The sequence below is a fragment of the Spinacia oleracea genome, chromosome 6 (assembly GCF_020520425.1).
Source record: "Spinacia oleracea cultivar Varoflay chromosome 6, BTI_SOV_V1, whole genome shotgun sequence".
Classification (NCBI taxonomy): domain Eukaryota; kingdom Viridiplantae; phylum Streptophyta; class Magnoliopsida; order Caryophyllales; family Amaranthaceae; genus Spinacia; species Spinacia oleracea.
This window is the reverse complement of record NC_079492.1, coordinates 51,101,124-51,122,235: the sequence shown is the minus strand read 5'-3', so window position 1 is coordinate 51,122,235 and position 21,112 is coordinate 51,101,124. Positions and strand designations below refer to the sequence as shown.

At 37.5% G+C, this 21,112-nt stretch overlaps 2 protein-coding genes across 2 annotated transcripts; both read left to right on the top strand.

Annotated features, from left to right (window-relative positions):
• The first annotated feature begins 2,547 nt into the window (after positions 1–2,547).
• LOC110787532 (lipoyl synthase 2, mitochondrial) lies at positions 2,548–9,774 on the top strand. Its single transcript, XM_021992168.2, has 4 exons — positions 2,548–3,058; positions 8,135–8,346; positions 8,978–9,357; positions 9,441–9,774. Exons 1-4 carry the CDS (start codon positions 2,616–2,618, stop codon positions 9,561–9,563), a joined length of 1,158 nt encoding a protein of 385 aa, XP_021847860.1. The 5' UTR covers positions 2,548–2,615; the 3' UTR covers positions 9,564–9,774.
• Positions 9,775–10,741: 967 nt separating this feature from the next.
• Positions 10,742–20,850, top strand: LOC110787506 (disease resistance protein RGA2). Its single transcript, XM_056833221.1, has 4 exons — positions 10,742–11,050; positions 13,892–17,499; positions 17,658–17,755; positions 20,590–20,850. Exon 2 carries the CDS (start codon positions 14,288–14,290, stop codon positions 17,456–17,458), a length of 3,171 nt encoding a protein of 1,056 aa, XP_056689199.1. The 5' UTR covers positions 10,742–11,050; positions 13,892–14,287; the 3' UTR covers positions 17,459–17,499; positions 17,658–17,755; positions 20,590–20,850.
• The last annotated feature ends 262 nt before the right edge of the window (positions 20,851–21,112 follow it).

The following is a 21,112-nucleotide window of genomic DNA, read 5'->3' as shown; positions in this document are numbered from 1 at the left end:
GTGGGTATCAAACATCGACATAATGTTGTTCGTGATACCCTTTTGGATATTTGCTATCGATCGGGGATTTCTGCTCGCAAGGAGGTTGATGTTGGGCTGACTAGTGTGAGTGATGGAGCTCTTCGTCCTGCAGATATATTGCTTTATTCATGGGATGGCGGTCTAGATGTGTGTGTTGACTTGACTGGGTCTTCCCCTATGACGCAATCTCGGTTGTCAGGCTTCGTTCCGGGTCGGGTTGTGGCGATTGCAGCGCAGCGGAAGCAGGATAAGTATGCGGCACGTTGCGGCAGTCTCTATGTTATTGGTGGATTTTCAGAATGCGTTCAATTTAGTTGATCGATCGGCTTTGTTGCGGGAGGTTCGGCTACATTGTCCTGCTCTTTCGCGTTGGGTTGAATTCTGCTACTCTTCTCCAGCGCGACTGTATTATGGGGAGCATACCTTGTGGTCTTGTCAAGGTGTGCAGCAAGGGGATCCTCTCGGCCCTTTGCTTTTTTCTCTGGTTCTACATCCATTGGTGTGTCAAATCAGAGACTCTTTTGATCTATCTCTTCAGGCTTGGTACTTGGATGATGGCACTATCGTTGGTGACACTTTGGTGGTTGGATAGGTCTTGGAGTTGATTTTGGAGGAGGGTCCTCATTTAGGTCTCCATGTTAATGTTGAAAAGACGGAGGTTTTCTGGCCTTCAGAGGACCCACGCAGTCGTCTGGATGGTGTCTTTCCTGCGGATATTGCTCGTCCTGCGCTTGGTGTTAAGTTGCTTGGTGGTCCAGTCAGTACGGATTCCTCTTTTTGTAAGGAGTTGGTTTCGCGGCGTGTGTCGAAGACTGTTGTGTTGATGGATGCTGTAGCTAAGCTTAATGATCCCCAGTGTGAGTTGTTGCTTCTTCGTGCGTGTACTGGAGTTTCTAAACTCTACTTTGCTATGCGCACTTGTCCGCCTCATCTTTTCGAAGCGGCCCAATTATCTTTTGATGTGGCTCTTCGGGCTTCTTTGGAGAGTATCGTGACTGCTTCGGGACCTGGGTTCGGTGACTGGCAATGGCGTCTTGCCACCTTGCCTTATTCCTATGGAGGATTGGGTGTTTATTCAGCTGGTGATGTTCGGCATTATGCTTTTCTTGCATCCCGTTTGCAGTCTTCTGGTTGGCAAGATTCGCTACTTCGGCTTTCAGGTGTTGATGGTCCGGGACCGGCCTTTGATGATGCTCTTGGTCTTTTCAATAGGACCGTGGAGACCGACCTTATGAGTAGCCCTAGTGAGATCGCTGCCCCCACACTCATGAAGAAATTGGCAGACATATATTTCACGAAGGTTACTGCTGATGCGGAATCCGCCTACTCCTTATCTTCACGTCTTGTTGCCCTATGGAAATCACAGCAGGGGGATCACTCCTCAGCTTGGTTGCGTGTTGTCCCCATCTCGGGTTTAGGCCAGACTATGAAGGGTAAGACTTATCGTTCGGTTCTTTGCTATCGGTTGGGCATTCCGTTGTTCTCTGATTCGGCGCCGTGTTCTGCTTGCTCTCGGGTTTTCGATGGGGACATTTATGGGGATCATGCCGTGTCTTGTGCTGGGATTGTGGGTATCAAACATCGTCATAATGTTGATCGTGATACCCTTTTGGATATTTGCTATCGGTCGGGGATTTCTGCTCGCAAGGAGGTTGATGTCGGGCTGACTAGTGAGAATGATGGAGCTCTTCGTCCTGCAGATATATTGCTTTATTCATGGGACGGCTGTCTTGATGTGTGTGTTGACTTGACTGGGTCTTCCCCTATGACGCAATCTGGGTTGTCAGGCTTCGTTCCGGGTCGGGTTGTGGCGGTTGCAGCGCAGCGGAAGCAGGATAAGTATGCGGCGCGTTGTAGGGCTTTGGGTTACGGTTTCTTACCTTTTTCCTTCTCTTCCTTTGGGGAATTAGAGAAAGGGGCTGTTTCTTTGCTGAAGCGGGTCCAGACGTACTCCAGGGCTCAGGACATTGGGGCACGGGCAGCTGCCCACATTTTCAGCAGGATCGGGTTCGCCATAGCTAGAGGAGTGGGGGCCCAGATTGTATCTCGGCTCCCCTCCAACTTCTTGTAGTTCACTTGATCTTTGTAGCTTATTATTATTATTATTATTATTATTATTATTATTATTATTATTATTATTTTTTTTAATAATAATAATAATAATAATAATAATAATAATAATAATAATAATTGTTATCTAATCAGATTTTCTGAGTTGAACTTATTTTTTCTGATCTGATCTGAAATAATGTGAACTAAGGCTACGTTCTATTCGACTTATTTTGTTTGAACTTATATTATCTGAACTTATCTTAACTTACTGAACTTATTTTATCCGAAAAAAACTTACTTTGACTGAAATAAACTTATTTTGTGTGTTAAAATATCTTTAAAAAAACTTATTTTTCTTGAATTGAACTTATCTAAACTTATTTTGTCTAAAATAAGTCGAACACAACATAGACTAAACGGGATAAAATGACTTTAACCTCAAATAAGTACAGATCTGGTAGATATTAACAAAAAAAGTAAAAAAGGAATTTTAAAGGCGGAGAACTAAAACGACAGTAGAGGGAGAGGAGCAAGAAAGGAAAATGCATCCTCGGCTAACTCCCCTCCTCCGCCATCTCCACCACCGCAACAACCCACCATCCATCGTATCCCTCCTCCAACTCCGCCCCAAATCCACTCTCTCTCCTCCACAACCTCAATCGCAAACCCTAGATTCTCTCCGGCGACGCCTAGCCGACGAATCCCCTAACCTAGGCGAGTTCATCCAATTGCAGCGAAATGAAGAGTACTCCGTCGAAGTTGGAACAAAGAAGAACCCTCTTCCGAAACCTAATTGGATGAAGGAATCGATTCCTGGAGGCGAGAAGTATACGAAGATTAAGAAGAAATTGAGGGAATTGAAATTGCATACTGTTTGTGAAGAAGCTCGTTGCCCAAATTTAGGGGAATGTTGGTCTGGTGGTGAAACTGGCACTGCTACTGCTACTATTATGATCTTGGGTGATACGTGTACTCGCGGTTGCAGGTATCTACTAATTATTTTTCAATTCAATTAGAATCTAAGATTTGTCAATTTCCTGCAAATTATCATTTATATGGATTTCTGTGTAGAATTGGGAGACCATTTGGTAAATTTGCATGTATAATCATAAATTTGATTTATTCAAGTTTTGAATTTACAAATTAATGTGGAAAATGACTTGTTGTATATTGGATTAAGTTGACATTTCTGTTTGGGAATTGGGATTGGTTGGGGTGTTGGATGTTTAAATAGTAAGGAAAGATTGAAGTTTCACGAATATAGCAGATTTGCTGGTAGGCAATCCTAGGCATCATTAGTGAAAACTAGAAGTGGACATGTCAAATTTATTGTGCTAGCTGGGGTTAGACTTTAGAGGTAGAAGAATCCACATGGTTGGAGATGAAATCGCGAATATTGTGTTTTAAGTTTTGGAGATCTTTCGAAATTCGTACTTGATACATCAGACATCAGTGGGAATTATGTGGTTGTGTTGATCAGAATTGAGGTGGTGTTAAGTGCTGAGCTGCTTATTTGAATTCCTGGTTATTCGAATCTTCTAAGAAGTTTGAATTCTTTGTTTGTATTGTGAATCTGTGATTATTAATGTGCTGGTCTGTCGGGGTCTGATGGAGTTTCCATATTTTCGTTAAGATATTTCCCATACCAGAGTCATGCAGTTCCTGTCCAACCAGGCAGAGTCTAGTTGAGGATGTTTTCACTAGACAATGATTTGAATTATAATGGCCACTTCTTCAAGTATGTGGGTGAGGTAGTGGGGTTGGGGTCCAAGTCTTAGTCCTTAGGTTGGCTCATCATCCTTTTCTCTTGGATGTTAAGTCCACTAGTGATTGAGGCTTTTTTGTAGGTTCTCTCTCCAACCCTGCCAATAAGAGGAAAGAAATCCACTTTCTGGGTATCATCCATGTATGTGCGGAAAAGAAAGCTTCATCGTTAATATAAGACAAATTTGGCATATTACTGAGTAAGAAGAATATCTTCAACTTCAGGAGATTGTTAAATATGCAGAAAATAAAGTTCAGTATCAAGGTATCATATCAGACTATAAATGGACATGTAATGAGTGTTCCCTGGAGGCTCCTTTATTTTAGGATCTTTACACCCCTTCAACTTGCTTTATAATGCGGCAAGCTCTTTAAGAGAGGATTGCAAAATGGCCTCTTCAGATGGATAAGAGAGTTTTTTTTTTTTTTTTTACCTAGGGCCTTTTAGGGAGAGGCGTGATCTGGTCTGTGTGAGGCTATGGAGCATCACTTTGTCTTATGTTTGTTTGCATCTTAAGTTTGGGTTAAATTTAGTAATGGCTGAGAATTTCCAGAATGGCTTGAGGTTGACAGTGAGAGGTTGCTTGAGCGCTGCTGTAGAGAAATAGCTAGGAACCTCCAAGTATCAAGTATGGCTGTTAAATTTGCTGCGCAGTTTTGGTATGGGTATTGGGGTGTAGATAGAGAGACAGCAGATGGGAGTAGCAATATTTTGATTAATAAAAAGGAGTATCGTGCGGATGGAGCGGAGTGGTTCTGATAACAAATTAACAAGGTAATATCTAGTAGTAGACAAAGCATTAAGTTTGAACAGCTAGCTATAATGAACTAGCCAATACGAAGTAGGACTATAGGAGGGGCCAGGGGGTAGTTTAGTTATTGTATATCTAGTTGGTTAAAGGTAGCTTGAGGAGTAAGATAGTCCACTATATAAAAGGAAGATTAGGCAAACAGAGAGGTAACCAGAAAATTGAAGTGTTACATTACCTTTGTTTAGCTATTGGGAGTGAATAAGGCCACTCCGAAGTTTGATAACTATCCTCTATTCGCTGTAATTGGATATATCAACCAAAATACCTTTCTTCTTCCTTCAATTTCTGTCTATCAAGTTCAGGTTAACATAACTGGAATAGATAACAACCCTTAGGAATGTGGAACATATATGAAGCCAAGTATGAGATTCCGTACGGGTTCGCAATTCGCTACCTAATTTAATAAATTAGACCAAAATTGCACCATTTTCATGTTATAATTCGCTTTTTTTGGTTTGTGGTTCGTGGTTCGTGGGGTGATTAGGGAATTAGGTAACACTTGATCTAGTTTTTACAGTGTAGTATTTAGTGTTCTAAGTTGTTTTAGTTGTACAACTCTTGTTTTTTAAACGATATAATCTGCTTTAGTATTCAATAATGTAACTCGTATTTTCTGCAGCCTCTATAAACCTTTGGGACAGGTTTTTCCCAAAGTCAGATACTATATCAGAGGTTACCCAAGTAGTCATTATAAGTTCTATTCGCATTAAAATCCTCAGTGACATCTAGAAGATTGGTGAAATAATGTTTCCCATTGCAGGGAGGGAAGGCCACGTATTTGGTAAGGATTGACCTTGAGGTGGAAACAAAAGTATATAGAGCCTTAAGATCCTAATGGTTGTGACTGGTTGGTAAGGAGATGACAAATCCTAAAAACATTACTCTCATGTTAGTGATGTATGAAAGCTTTAGGTGGGTAATTGTTTCAACAGAGTGTTCTTACAATCTATGTTTCACCTTGTGTTCTTACCCACAAGGTGAAACTTTTTTTGGTTTTATTCCCACGTCACTAACAGCAGCAGTAGCAGCATCAACGTTCACCATTGCCAAAAACCACCACCATGAACGCCACAAACTGCCAGCAGCGCCATTGCTCTCTTTCTTTCCCTTGCTCTAAGTTTCCCTCCTTTGTTATCCCCTACAAGAAGAAATTTAAGTAATGAGTAATACTAAGAAGCAAGAACCACGTGAAGAACTTTCTTGAAAAAAAGATAGGCTAATAAAATTTTAGCCAACAAGTTCTTTAAAAAAAAGAACTAAAAAGCTTCACCAGCAGGTTATATTAATGGATGTAGCTAAAAGCTGGGGATAACTGATAAGTAAAATAATTTCATACTTCCTCCGTTCCAATATTATAGCACCATTTACCTTTAAAAGAAGTTTCACAAATATTGAACCATTTCCATGTTAGGAAACAAAATAGTTGTTTTCACACTACAATTAACCAATATACCCTAGCATCTTAAGACTTGTCGATTAATTTAATGCTTGTATCACATAGGCAATTTGTATTTTTGCCTTTCTCTCTCTTCCTTTTATCTACCACATCATTTTATGTGCAAAGCCTATATGGTGCAATAATATTGAAACGGAGGAAGTATGTCATTATGTAAAATGATGCATTCAGCTACTTATCCCTCAGGAGTCGCATTATATTATTCAATAGCATCACATTTTCTATCCATTGTTTTCTGAGGTACAAAAATATATATGGAGTTCATAAAGGGATGAATATTCTACTTGTCTTTGGTAGAAGGAACTGTATTTGGGGGGAGGGGAAGTCTTTCAGACAATCATATAAGAAAGATTTTCCAATTAGAAATTTTCAAATCAACCACTCTTGGCTCCACAACCCTGAGAAGCTCCAGGAAGATTATCACGAAGTCGTTGCATCCTTAGTTTTAAAAGCCTGCTTAGGAGGAAGGCGCAGGTCGTGCTGGTATAAGGCTCCAACTGCTGACATGTAATAAGTAAAATAACAAAAGCCTAAACCACATGACTTTAAGGGCTCCCCAACAGTAAGAATTTACTATTATGAGGAGAGAGACAACCCCAAATTATTTATCTTTTTTCTTGTCTCTATGACAAGTATTTTATTCTAAAGGTAACTGTTTTACGTAAGGAGTGACCCACTTCTGAGAATCTCAAATAAAGGGTCAGTGACTAAAATTCTCCCCCCCCCCCCCCAACTTTCTATCAAGTAATACTGTTTTGATCTTTTACAGGAAAAAAAACCCAAAAAAAAATTTGTGCCTGACTTTTGCGCGTTGGTGCGCCTCATGCCTTCTAAAACTAAGGTTATGCTTGGTTTTTGGTGATTGGAAATTGTTATCTTGGGGTTTTTTGTACATGGGGATATCTCACATTCTCACTGCAGATTTCAAATATGCTAGTGAAGAGTTCCATTTTTTCCCACTAGAGTAACTAGTAAGAGCTTTTCAGTTGTTAGTTGGGAAGTGGTGTGCTCAAAGCATGTAATGGAACCAAGATGCTAACGTTTTGACGCATGTATTGTGGATTAATACATTTTGTTGAGACTACTGTGTTGTACTTATTGAAGGGATAACAAGATGGTTTAGTGGTAAGATTTTCTTGCTATGTACCGTGTACCATGCGTGATACCTGGTAAGATGGTGATGATTATTTCTTATTTATCAAAATCAAGGTCTATTGTGTAGAGCTCTAGAATATTCATGGGAATGATCGATTGTTCATGAAATGTCATTAAGAAAGCTTTACTACGAAAGTGAACACAGGGAAAATTTCCTGAAATTTTAGTGGGATGCTTACTGGAGGATGGATTGGAAGATCTATAAGCTACTGAAAAGCAGCAGCTATGTAATTGCTACTCGAAAACTGTGCTGTTGCACCCTATGTGCATTAGTTTCAGTTCATGTATAACAGCAAAAATATTCTTCTGCAGTTTGCAGATTAGTAGGGGCAGAAGAAGAGTGACAATCATTTATAGAGGGCACTAATCTTGTATTGCAGAGGTTCAAATTGCATCTAGATTCAACTCTTAATATAGCAGCTGGAGAGCTTAATATATGAAAAAATACTTGGTTTACAAAGCGTTATGTACTGTTTGCGGAGTCTAACATTATAGAACTGACGTAACTTAAAGGCGTAGTATCATGTGTATGTGATGAGAGAAGTTCTATCACAAATTGCTTTATATAAATACACTTTAATTATTTGCTGGAGCTTGCAGTTGTTTGTTACATGATTGCATATTTTGATGGGTTCAAGGCTTCAAGCCTTGTGTATTTTGATGGTTTTCAACCCTAAGTAGTGATTTATCATTTGATTGAAGGTGATGGTTGTTTTCCATTACAGGCAATGGGATTGTGTTTGTTTCACATGGGGAAAATTCATGTTAGCTTTTGTAGTTTTATCTTGTGGAACGATTTGCTTGTGTACTCCTGGTTATTTTGTTGGTGATATTTCCCAATATTCTTTTAAGATTAAAATATGTTGATTCTCAGGTTCTGTAATGTAAAGACATCCAGAACTCCTCCCCCACCAGATCCAAATGAACCAACCAATGTTGCTGAGGCTATTGCATCCTGGGGTCTTGATTATGTAGTAATTACAAGTGTTGACCGAGATGATTTACCTGATCAGGGTAGTGGTCACTTTGCTGAAACTGTGCAGAAATTGAAGACTTTAAAGCCAACCATGCTGATAGAGGCTCTTGGTAACAAAAACTTCTATCTGCTGTTTAAATTTATATAAATAATCTTTCTACATGGGTATTGCTGCTGATTAGTGAACATATCTTCTGATAACAATTTTAGCCTGTAACATGCACAACAAGAAATCAAGGGACTGGAGTCTGGAGTGTTGTACATCTTGAATATCGATCGTGCTTTCTTGTACTCTATGAGTGTCATGCTGCGATTTGTTCGTTGGAAAACTTGGAGTATTCATAATGTGTCCCTGAGATTAAACTATCAAACTGGCAAATATTAAAGTTCCTTAATAGTTTCCTTGGTTTGCAAAAGTAGTTGCTATTCTAAAATAACATCTTTCAACGTTTTTTTCATTGATGGTGGAAATTGTATAGGAGGACCTAGAAGTAGTTGTAGAAAAATGACAGTAGCTAATGAAAAACTGTGGTACTTGCTTGATTGATCTGGCCTCATGTACATCACTCTTTGTCCTTCTTTCTGTCACAACCTTTACAGTCTTCAGAATACTTGAAAAAAGACTTGCACATCCTTTTGATATTAGGCTTATAAATCTTTTGAAAACTCCTCAGTATAAATCTTTATTATGTATCTATGTTTTCTCGATACTCACCTTTTTAACTTTTGCAACTTCTGCAGTTCCGGATTTCCGTGGAGACCCTGCATGTGTTGAGAAAGTTTCTGTATCTGGGTTAGATGTGTTTGCTCACAATATTGAAACAGTTGAAGAACTTCAGAGTGTTGTCAGAGATCGGCGTGCTAACTTTAAGCAATCTATAGATGTTCTAAAGTTGGCTAAAGAATACGCCCCTTCTGGTACCCTAACCAAGACTTCCATAATGTTAGGTTGTGGTGAAACACCTGACCAGGTGGTGAGTACTATGGAAAAGGTGAGAGCCGCTGGTGTTGACGTTATGACATTCGGTCAGTACATGAGACCTACAAAGCGCCACATGCAAGTGTCCGAATATATAACTCCAGAGGCTTTTGAGAAGTACAGAGTTCTTGGAATGGAAATGGTATAATTTTCATTCATTTTTCAATTGTTTAACCTTTCAAGTTTACCATCTTTTCGGGTTTTAACGCTTTGATTTTCATGCAGGGATTTCGCTACGTGGCTTCTGGTCCGATGGTGCGATCTTCATACAAAGCTGGTGAGTTCTACATCAAATCAATGATAGATAGAGATAGAGCAAGCTCATCTTCTGCTGCATCAAGTTCCTGAATCTTTGGAGGTTGAACTATACCATGATTCAATGACAATTAAATTTTTGCACTTTGCATTTGTCTTTGTATATTAACCAATGTGATTATTATTATTGTACCCTGATGAATATTATCCCAAAGATCTAACCTCATAAGTCATACACGGGACTCTTTTTTCTCCCTTCTTTTCAGGTCTCTTCAATAAATTGTTTGCCTCGACTCTTTCTTTCCCCTTGTGTACATTTGTCAAGAATATATCAATGTAATATGCGGTTTTTCTAACGTAAGACGGGGACACATTAAAATAACAAAATTCGTATTTTCTCTGTTTGTGTTTACTCGCAACGTTGGTCATTTTTACGCATGCATATCAATGCACAACTTTGATAATTAGTATCTTTAATTCTCTTTAAGCAAAATTATAAGAAGTTGATATTTTAAAAATATACACGGAGATGAATCTAATAAGATCCTAGGGGAACGGACTATCTTACCTAAGTAAAATATGTTAATAGTAAAAAATTCAAACGTTACGAGTATTTCTTCCATAATTTTTTTTCTTTCAATGTATTAATATTCTTATAAAAGAAAATTTGATTTTATCACAATTTTTACATTTACTGGGCAAATATTTCACCCTTCTGCACGGCTGCACCCCTTTAAACCCTTATGCCTTGTTCCTCGGAGGGTTTCTAAACCTCAAGTGACTTGTGTCCACATGGACACAAGTGATCCAAATACAATCATCTTGAGTACCAACACATAATATGTCAGTACCAAAATGCAAAATTGCTTAGAAATACCACCAACATAAGTCATACTTCCTCCGTCTTTTAATACTCGCAACATTTGTTAGTTTCACGCATGCCAATGCACAACTTTGATCATTTATATTTTAAATTCTCTTTATGCAAAAATTATAAAAATTTGATATTTTGAAAATACACATTGAGACGAATCTAACAGGATCCCACATGACTATATTTTATCTTATATAAAAAGCACTAAGAATAGTCAAAGTAGATTATATGAATAGTGGCAAAAGTCCAAACGTTGCGAGTATTAAAAGACGGAGGAAGTATGTGTTATTATTGGTATTCACATAATTTGTATTGATACTAACATATTCTGTATTGGTACTCCAAATTCAGTATTGGTACTCACTTGTGTACAATATGGACACAAGTCACTTGTGACAAAGACTTCCTCTGTTCCTCGGCCCTTAAATTACTGAAACAACGTTAGTATATCCGGAGAACTCCAAAAAAAAACTGCTTCGTGAAAATACACATTTCTGGAAACTCCCAAGAAGTCATAACAAGCTTATACAACCAATCAATAGATGAAATAGAAATTTGAATATCTCCCTCAAAAAAGAAATTTGAATATCTCAAAAGATTGTAATCATAATCAAAGTTGAAGCTACAGATCGGATGATGACATGTCCATGCTTGATGTTTGTGCACACCAACTGTTTGTGAAAATGACTCAGATAACTAATGTAAGGTAAGTGTCATGACTCATGTTCGAAGCTTATACCAAATTACCTATTATATTTACATGTTGTCCCTTCCCCTTGTTTTAGTGTTCTAGTAGAAATCATTATCACCTCAGCTTAGCTTATACTAATACTTCCTCCGTTCTTCTAGTTTACGTGACTTTGCACAAGTAAAAGTTAGGAAATTTTGTGAAACACTACCTTAATATTTGGACGTTTTGTGAATTACTACCTTATAAAAACTTTTTTATATTTTCCTACCTTATAAGTTTGATATGTTTTAGTAACACTACCTTGTAACAGAAAACGTTAAATCTCTCCGTTTGTGGGCCCAACTCAACGATTTTATTCCATTTCTCTTTCCTCCTTCTCAATCTCTGTTTTCTACTTATCTTTCTCAATCTTTGTCCTCTAATTTCTCAATCTCTTTTCTCTTTCTCATCCGAATTCAATTCTCCTTCTTTCTTCTTCTTCTTCTTCTTCTTCTTTCCTCATTCCCCATTGTTTTTCTGTATCTTCTTCATAGTTGTATCGAGTCTGTCCGAATTTTAGTCGCGACATTATTAATTAATTCTTATTACACTATCAATACAAGTATTACTACCGGATGGAGCATTCTGTGCCAACATTGTTATATTATATGTCAAGAATGACTTGATTTGCATGTCTGAGATCCAACTTTGCTGTAATAAGCATGATTCCAGCCTTTTAGTATGACCCATGTTGGGTTTGCATTACTTAAGGTTAGTTGCATTAATTCAATTTAAAAAATGTTGTCAAAATTTGAGTCAGAACCTTTTCCTCAAGACAAATCTGTCTCTACTCTGTTCTGGCTCTTTCTTCGCTTCCTTTTAGTACCAAAATACAGTACTTTGTATTATTTTTGATGAATTTTGTCTATCTACTTTTGAATCATTACTTAAAATTGTAATACTAGCATAATTGAAGTCAATTACAGTACAAGATTTAGTTTCATGAAAGAAGGTTTTTCATGTCTTGTTGTAGGAGATTGGGGGAATGCCATTTCTCTGTTCATTTTAGTATAATATAAATTGAAACAAGAGCAAATGCTGCCTCATATATAATTCGCATGTAATTAGCCATAACAAATTCGACTAATGTAAGTTTCTTAGAACATGGCTGCAGAAGAGATGCACCCAGTATACAGCAGGTTAAAAGCTAGAACAATTGTTTGTCAAGGAATTGTTTCTGCTGGTGATGTTCAAACCCGGCAAAGAACTCCTCCATTTCCTGGTTGTGTTTTCTTATAATTGTCCTGCAAAATATACGTATGCTAGTCCTTTGCTGAAAACTGAAAAGTAGTAACTGACTTTTCTCTTTCGATCAGTACGTACAACACTTGCATCATATATCTCAGATTCATAATTTCATATCATACAACTATATTACCCTGCATTATACTGTCTATTTCAGCAGAGGCCACTGAAAAGAAGAAGAAAAAAAAAGAATTGAATTCAGATGAGAAAGAGAACAAAGATTGAGAAATTAGAGGACAAAATTAAGAAAGATAAGTAGAGAACAGAGATTGAAAAAGAGGAAAGAAAAATGAAATAAAGTCGTTGAGGTGGGCCCCACAAACGGAGAGATTTAACGTTTTCTGTTACAAGGTAGTGTTACTAAAACATATTAAACTTATAAGGTAGTAAAATATAAAAAAGTTTTTATAAGGTAGTAATTCACAAAACGTCCAAACATTAAGGTAGTGTTTCACAAAATTTCCTAAAAGTTATAAAAAGTTGATGTTATGATAATATAAATCGAGATAAATCTAACAAGATTTTGTGACTATGTTATAGTTTACTCCCTCCGTCCCGGAATACTTGACCTGTTTTCCTTATCGGGTCGTCCCTTAATACTTGACCTGTTTCTAAAAATGGAAATATTCTAACAATATTATATTATTTCTCACTCCACCCCTATTCCACCTACCCCCTACTCCATACAAAAAATAATTAAAAATTCAACCCATACTCTCCCCCAACCCCACCCCTTTACACATTTTCCACTAACTACATTAAAATAATACCCCACTATCAATTACTACCTATTAAATTAAATAAGTCAATTCAAGTCCCTTAAACTCTGTGCCGGTCAAACCGGGTCGAGTATTCCGGGACGGAGGGAGTATGTGACTGTGCAGACTAGGTTATAGTTTATGTGACTGTGCATAAGTAAAAGTTATAAAAAGTTTTATTTTTTTGATAATATAAATCGAGATGAATCTAGCAAGATTCTGGACTATGTTATAGTTTATGTAATCACCTATGCCAGATAGTTTATATGTAATTGTCAAATGAGACTACGTGAATATTGTAAAAGTCAAAACGTTGTAATTAATAGATAAAAAAGGAAGTACAAAGATTATTGTCAATGTATATTTTCAAAATATTAAATTTTCATAATTTTTACTAACGAAAAAATTAAATATATTAGTGATCAAAGTTACGTGTCAATGATTAGCGGCTTAAAAGTCAATATGATGCCTATATTAAGCGATGCGGAAGTAGTCCTGTATTGGCACTGGAGCAGAGAACATGCATGCACATACCTTAACACACCTCCAATTGGTGTATTCTACTTCAATTGGTTGAGTGCAGGAGCACACCCAGCACTCTGTTTGGGATCATTTCTACTACGGAGTATATTTGTTAGGAATATGAGTTGTGCAAGTGCAACCAACTACTAGTTTATTTTGGTATTTTAAATTTAAGTTAATTACTTAGAGATCATTATAAAAGAAGTACTTAAGAGGGAAAAGCCAAAATTCAAACCCAAATTCATTCCTCCCTACTCTGATCTGATATTCTGATCTGCTTTTGTTCCCCTAGGAAGTTAATCACAAATGGCCACCGGAATGGTACTCAACGTTGCACAGACGCTGTTTGCAGCGTTAAAGTCAACTGAAGTGAGAAAGCTATGCTCCATATTTGGGTATGAATCCGAACTTGAGCAGCTTCAGGAAACTGTCCAAACAATCAAGGCCATCCTCCTCAACGCGGAGCATAATCACCAAGAACTCACCTCTGAAGACCGAGATTGGGTTGAAAGGCTCAAAGATGCTGTCTATGATGCTGATGATTTGTTCGATGAATTCGTCACCCAATCTCAGTTGAAGAATGACATGCCCTTCAGTAAGAAGGTACACAGTTTCTTCTCTAGTGACAACAATGTCCTTTTTGTTGCTAACACCTCTGGAGTAATTAAAAAGATTAGGAAGAAGCTGGATGGCATTTCCAGAGATCATGATGAATTTGGGTTTAGTGATGTGTATAGACCTATTAAGAGAGAAAAAACCTGTTTTTATGTGGATGAAGAGAGTATCATTGGGAGAGAGGCAGACAAGAAAGCCATTATGGAAATGTTATTATCAGAATCAAACCCTTCAGTTGGTAATCATTCAGAAACATGTGTTTTTTGTCACTATTGTGGGAATGGGAGGGTTGGGGAAAACTGCTCTCGCCAAACTCATGTATGATAATGATAGGATCCGGAGTGAATTTGAATTGAGGTTGTGGGTTTGTGTCTCTGAAGAATTTGGCTTGAAAGAAGTCCTTTGGAAGATCCTTGGGTACAATGAACCTAACATAGTTTTGCTGGAAGAAAAAGTTAAGAAAATAATAGAAGGAAAAAGGTATTTGCTTGTTCTAGACGATGTATGGAGTGAGAAACGTGAGGAATGGGTTGAGTTGACCAAGTTCTTGGCTTTAGGTGGAAAGGGTAGTAGAGTATTGGTAACTAGCCGCTCTATGGGGGTTGCAGATGTTATAGGAGACAATCACATTCATAAGTTACAAGGTCTATCAGAAAATGCATCTTGGGATTTGTTTAAGAGTATGGCGTTCGAACATGGGAAAGAGCAAGATGGTGATGATCTTATCACCATAGGCAAAGAGATTACACAAAAATGTGCCAATGTTCCTCTCACCATAAAGGTTGTGGGCAGTTTGTTGTATGGTCAGGATATAAGCCAGTTTCTGCTGTTTAAAAGAATTGACTTGTTGGCTAAAATGAGTCTCGGTGAGGATGGCATAATGCCGACATTGATGTTTAGCTATTATCATCTTACTCCCAATGAGTTAAAGAGTTGTTTTAGCCTTTGCTCACTCTTCCCTAATGACTATTTTATTAAAAAAGAGACATTAATTAGTTTGTGGTTAGCACAAGGCTACCTTGTTCCAAGTGTTAGAGGTCAGAGCATGGAAGATGTGGGTGAAAAATATATTTCAGTTTTATTGAATAGATGTTTTTTCCAAGACATTACACGGGATAAATCTGGTAAAGTTCATTCATTTAAAATGCATGATCTCATACATGATCTAGCTCGGAAAGTAGCAGGAAAGGAGTCATTGATGTTGGCTACAAGCTTAAACCCTTCCCAGAAGAAAATTCGTCATTTATCTAGCGTTGATGATGAATGTTTCAATAACTGGTTAGATTCAAGTGAAACATTACGTACAATTGTCAACTTGAAAGAGTATGATTGGGTCGCACCGGGGAAGCTGGCTGAAATAATTTCAAAGTGTAAACGTTTAAGGGTACTGGACTTGCAAAATATTAGCTTTAGAACTTTACCAAATACACTAGGTAAACTGTTGCATCTAAGGTACCTTAGTCTCTCTGACAACAATGAGTTGGAGATGCTCCCTAATTCGATCACCCAGCTTCATAATTTACAGATATTGAATTTAGTTGGATGTACGAATCTAAAGGAGTTGCCAGAGGACACGAGCAAACTAGTAAATCTTAGGATGTTGGATATAGACGGATGTGTGAGCTTGACTCATATGCCAACAGGGATGGATAAGTTAACATGTCTTCAAAAGCTTACAATGTTTGTGGTGCGTGGGGATGATTATCTTACACAAGTTAAAAAAGGCAAGCTCGAAGACTTGGAAGCTCTTATTAACCTCAGAGGTGATCTCAGAATTATACAATATGTGAGCACAAAACATATGCCGAATGCAATTCCAGAAGCCAGCATACTAAGGACTGTAGATCTAAAGACTTTAGAAATAAGGTGTGAATTTATGGGTCTTTTTGAAGGACATGAGACATTATTGGACAAGCTGTTCCCTGACAACCATGATTTTAGCAAGATTGTGATGACGGGACATAGAGGCACCGAGTTACCAAGTCGGATGTCATCAATGGCAACTTCTTTTCCAGGGCTCGTGAATATCGAGTTGTCAGATTTTGGTTCGTTGAAACATCTCCCGTCATCACTGAGTCAACTTCGTCATCTCAAATATCTCAAACTTCACTGGATGCGTAATGTGGAGTACATTGAGATCGGTGCACCATCTTTGCTAGTTACAAGGGTATTCTTCCCGTCCCTTGAGAAGTTGGAGCTATTAGGAATGTGTGGGTTAAAGGGATGGTGGAGTGATTTAAAATGGGTGAAGAAGGAAGCAGGAAGAGATTCAACATCGATAGAGATAAAAGAAGAAGAAGAAGAAAAGAGGAGTTTGGTTGATTGCAATAGCCACATAGAACACATACTCCCATCATTTCCTCGTCTCCGTGAATTAAATATTAAAAATTGCGCTCGCATGACATACTTTCCTCCATGTCCCAATGTGAAACAATTATCTCTTATTCACATCTCTAGTCAATTCACATTTTATACGGGAGGCTCTTATTCCTCTTCGTCACCCTCCAACATGTCAATGTTATGCAATTTGAAGATGTTGCACATGGATGATGACATACTTTTCACTTCCCTGTTTAGGAAATTTGTGCAGGAAGTCGTTGAGATCCAATTATCCATTTTCTGGCGTAGGGAAACTTTAAATTTAGTCAAGGAAGGGTTTCTAAGGTGTGCCTCTTCCCTTCAATCCCTCTTAATTGAGAATAGCTCAGAGTTGAAGAGTCTGTCAGGAGGAGGAATAGAACATCTCACCAACCTGCAATCCCTCACGATAAAAAAATTCGCGAACCTAGATTTGGAAAATGAGGAGGAGGAGGAGGAGGAAGGGATGCCATGGAAATCTCTTCACTTCCTCTCCTCTTTGAAATTGGACAGTCTTCCAAAGCTGGTAAGAGGTCTGCCAAAGGGGTTTCAGTACTTGACCTCACTTCAATCCCTCTTTATATATAGCTGCACAAAGTTGGAGGCCCTTGGTGAGTGTGTTGCCTTCCTAAAGTCCCTCCGAATTGATTGGTGCATCAATTTGAAGGCTCTTCCGGAAAGCATTGGCTCCCTAACATCCCTGCAATTACTTCAGGTTGACCACTGTGCCAAACTGAAATCATTGCCAGAAGCAATGCGCAGTTTGACCTCCCTTACTTCACTTGAAATGCGATACTCCTGCAAGGAGCTCAAGGATAGATGTCGACAACCAGATGGGGAAGACTGGCCCAAAATTTGTCACATCCCTATTCTAGCTATTCGGTGAAGAATGACTAATAAGCCTTTCTTCAGGTCTACTAACTCACGGTAAAGAAACATTCAAACCCCTCAATGAAATTACCCCTATCTTCCATTCAACATAGTTTCCTTTTCTTTTACATTGAAGAAAGGGGTAATTTTATTTTTGGATAAGTCTTGTGTAGTTGATATGACTGTTGTTCTATTCTCTTATTTTTGTAATTTAGACAAGGGATGATCCACGAACTTGAATGCTTGGCTGCAGTGGCATCGCCCCCAAATTCCAATTCATACTCGAAAAGAGAAGATTTGTCAGTGGCATAAGGTATTTTACTTGCATAGTTCATCAACAATCAATTTTAAACGGGTTTAAGATTTGTATTGCTTTTGAATTTGACTAGGGAACTGAGAAGATCATTCATGGGCCATTCGTAATACGAATATAACAGACATTTTCTATCAAATGCATACTTGTATTTTATAAAAAAAGGTTTAAGACTGAAGAAACTTCCCCTTTCTTGCATGTAATCAGTAATCTGCTATAACTTGTGGCTGTAACTGATGATTTGAATGATGTACAGCCTTTTTTTCTTGCTGCCCTTTAACGTGGATCTGTGCTTAGATGAATGCAGATTTTTTACTTGAACAGAAACCCTTAGACTTATGTAAGTATGGAATCTGAGTTTCTATTCTTTAAGTTTCACTTGCATTTGTAGTTATTTAGGGTTTGTTTGGTCGACAACTAAAAATGGGGAAGTGGAAATTCAAGGGAATTTATAGATAGGGTAGTTGTTTGGTTGACATAAAAAATAAAAAATGGAGGAAGTTGGAACTCAAGGGAATTTATAGATAGGGTAGTTGTTTGGTTGACATAAAAATGGAGGAAGTTGGAATTCATGGAAATTTATAGATAGAGTAGTCGTTTGGTTGACATAAACAATAAATAAATGGAGGAAGTTGGAATTCCTATAAAACGAGGAAATAAATTACCTAGCCCCACGGTCAATCAAAATTCATGGGAATTCAGGTTAAGGAAATTCCAATGAATTTAACAAGGGAAGTAATTTCACTTGAATTACAACTTCCTATGAGAATTAAATTCTCATGTCAACCAAACAAGCGCTTACACTATTGGATTGATGGGTTAGATGATGTTGCCACTCGTACTTACTACATTTAGCTATGCATTGAGGAAAGCCTGTAGTTTTAGCAGCTATTTTGGCAACAAAAAGGGGGCATTGATTCTGATGCTTTAGAATTTTATTTCTTTTAAGCAAATGCTGATATGAAAACTGATTAATTGGAATTCTCAAGTTCGTTTTTGCCCTTCTAATATTTACGTACTAGTCTTATATACACGCGATGCATGCGAGAGTATAAAACTAAAAATTGTGATTACATTTAATTACCATATTTAATAGGCAAGAAAAATTGTTTACAAAATCCATCTTATGCACCATCTCTACTAAAAGCATCTAAATCTTGAACCGGCATGACGTCAAATATAGGAGGAGAAACGTGGTGGAGTGTCTAGAGATAAAGATGCTTTTAGTTATCGTTGAAATATTGGACTCACATGCCGTCATTTTAAGTTCAAGTAAGTTTAGATAAGTTTATATACGAAGTAAGTTGACTTCAGTCAATTTCCATTGAACTAATCAAAGCCTAAACAAAATTATGGAATCTTTACTCTTTCTCTCTCTCCAAAGCCACGCACACTTTAATACTTCGTATTATTTAACAAATGCACCAACCCTATCCCTTGTTTCTTTTGGCCTTCTCACATCTATGTTGAAACAATTGCATAAATCTCAAATATTGGGTGTACCATTTTTGGTGGGTTTTTAATAAGGAGTATATTTAGTTGTAAATTGTGATTAAGTATTTGATTGTGATTTTCCTTTTTTATTTTTGATTTTTTGCCGTCTGTAATTAAGTATTTGACTAACTGATTTCCCTTTATGTCTTTTCATTCTATTTTACAATTATGTTGATATGGTTTGCAAGTAGTAGAGGTGTTTTAGACTATTTTATAGGGGGACAACCACATGTTATGTATGATAATGACCTCAGGAGTTCCCTTATAGAATAGAGATATATATCAAAGTGACTCACTGACTCCTGTTAGATACAAAAAGTGACATTCTTTTTCATGTATTTAAAACAACTGAAGGATGGTCGCTACTCCTGCACTGCTACACTATCTAAAGCCAACTTTATCATACCAGAAGATGCTTCTGGAGTTGGTATTGACATTTTTACACTTGAAAGGGATAAGTTTCTTGGGCTTGATCAAGGAGAAAAAACTTGCAAACTTGTGAACAATGCTCATAATTTGAAGTGTAGCCTGATTGACCTGTTTCTCCGACTGATGCTATTGCTTTTGATGAAGAGGCGAGATACTGTTGAACTTCTATGTTTAGTTGTTTTTTCTTTGTATTCGTGTTCTAAATCTCTCACCTCAGCACATCCGGTGCAGTAGGCAACACTTCCTAGAAGTCGGGTTTTCTGTCGCTCTGATGCTATTACTTCTGGTGAAAAGGCGACATGATTTACTGATCATTAGTTTGCTGATAAACTTCTGTGTTTAGTTGCATGATGTATGTATTTGTGTTCTCCTAATCCCTTACTTAAGCATATGATGTGGGGGCAGTTCGCAACCCTTCCTAAAAGGTGGGTTTTATGTGTCTCACTGATGCTAATCACAGGTGAAAAAAAAAATTAATACAGCTGAAATATTTGTTGTAATGGTGTATGAGCTCTAGCAATTAAGTTGATATGCCTTGAACCCATGGGCCTGCAGTTAGTGGTATGCAGAACCCATCACTGAGATCTCAATTGTACTCTCTATTCTCAACTCTCTAAGCATAATAAGTTGATCCTCCCTTTATCTGTGTGGATGTAGCTAACATATTGTTAGTGAACCACGTACATCTGCATGTTATTCTTAGGTGTTCATTACAGTTTTTTTTCTCACCCGTAATAACAAATGGAGTAGTAAGAAACTGCATATAATCTGGTTTTATTTGTATCAATTGTAATGCATTATTTTGTCCAATTCGTGCAAAGTCTAATTAATCTGCTGCATGTCATTACATTCCCTGAAAACTAATCAGTTGTTATTATCAGTAATGATTTACGTTGAAACTCGTGTTGCAGAATTGCTGGTGAAGTTCCCATGGGTATTGAGCTTCAACTTGATTAGGGTTAAATGACTGAAATCATCAACAGTTTATGATCCTCCCACCTCTTAAGTGTTTCAGCTTTATAATTGTACAAAGCCCGAAGCATAGTATATATATAGTAACTGCTTACCTCTTGAATTGAGAAAATTGGTTCATTCTGAAAGGCTTGAAGTATTCTGAAATCTGTAAGTTTGTTACTTCTATTTGTGAAATTGTTTCTTCATTTACACATTAATTTGGTCATCATTACTACGTATAACTTAACATTAGGCGTACATTAGTAAGGTCTTACTGTATATCGTACGAAGATGGGTGATCCCCAAAGTTAGTAGGGCACATTACCAAGAGGTCCAAGACACTCTACGCTTATTTCCATTTCTACATCAACATTACTTCTATAGTTCTATTAATTGTTGGCATCTTTTGTGACCATAGTTTAAGTGTTTTAATTATTTGAAGTTTTTATGACATGAAATCATATGGTATTATGATTATAT

Bases quoted from the DNA above. Each gene is read 5' to 3' on its own strand.
- LOC110787532 (XM_021992168.2), top strand. From the start codon at position 2,616: ATGCATCCTCGGCTAACTCCCCTCCTCCGCCATCTCCACCACCGCAAC. The intron at 3,059-8,134 runs GTATCTACTAAT...GTTGATTCTCAG, and splicing joins ACGTGTACTCGCGGTTGCAG to GTTCTGTAATGTAAAGACAT. The intron at 8,347-8,977 runs GTAACAAAAACT...CAACTTCTGCAG, and splicing joins CATGCTGATAGAGGCTCTTG to TTCCGGATTTCCGTGGAGAC.
- LOC110787506 (XM_056833221.1), top strand. From the start codon at position 14,288: ATGGCATTTCCAGAGATCATGATGAATTTGGGTTTAGTGATGTGTATA.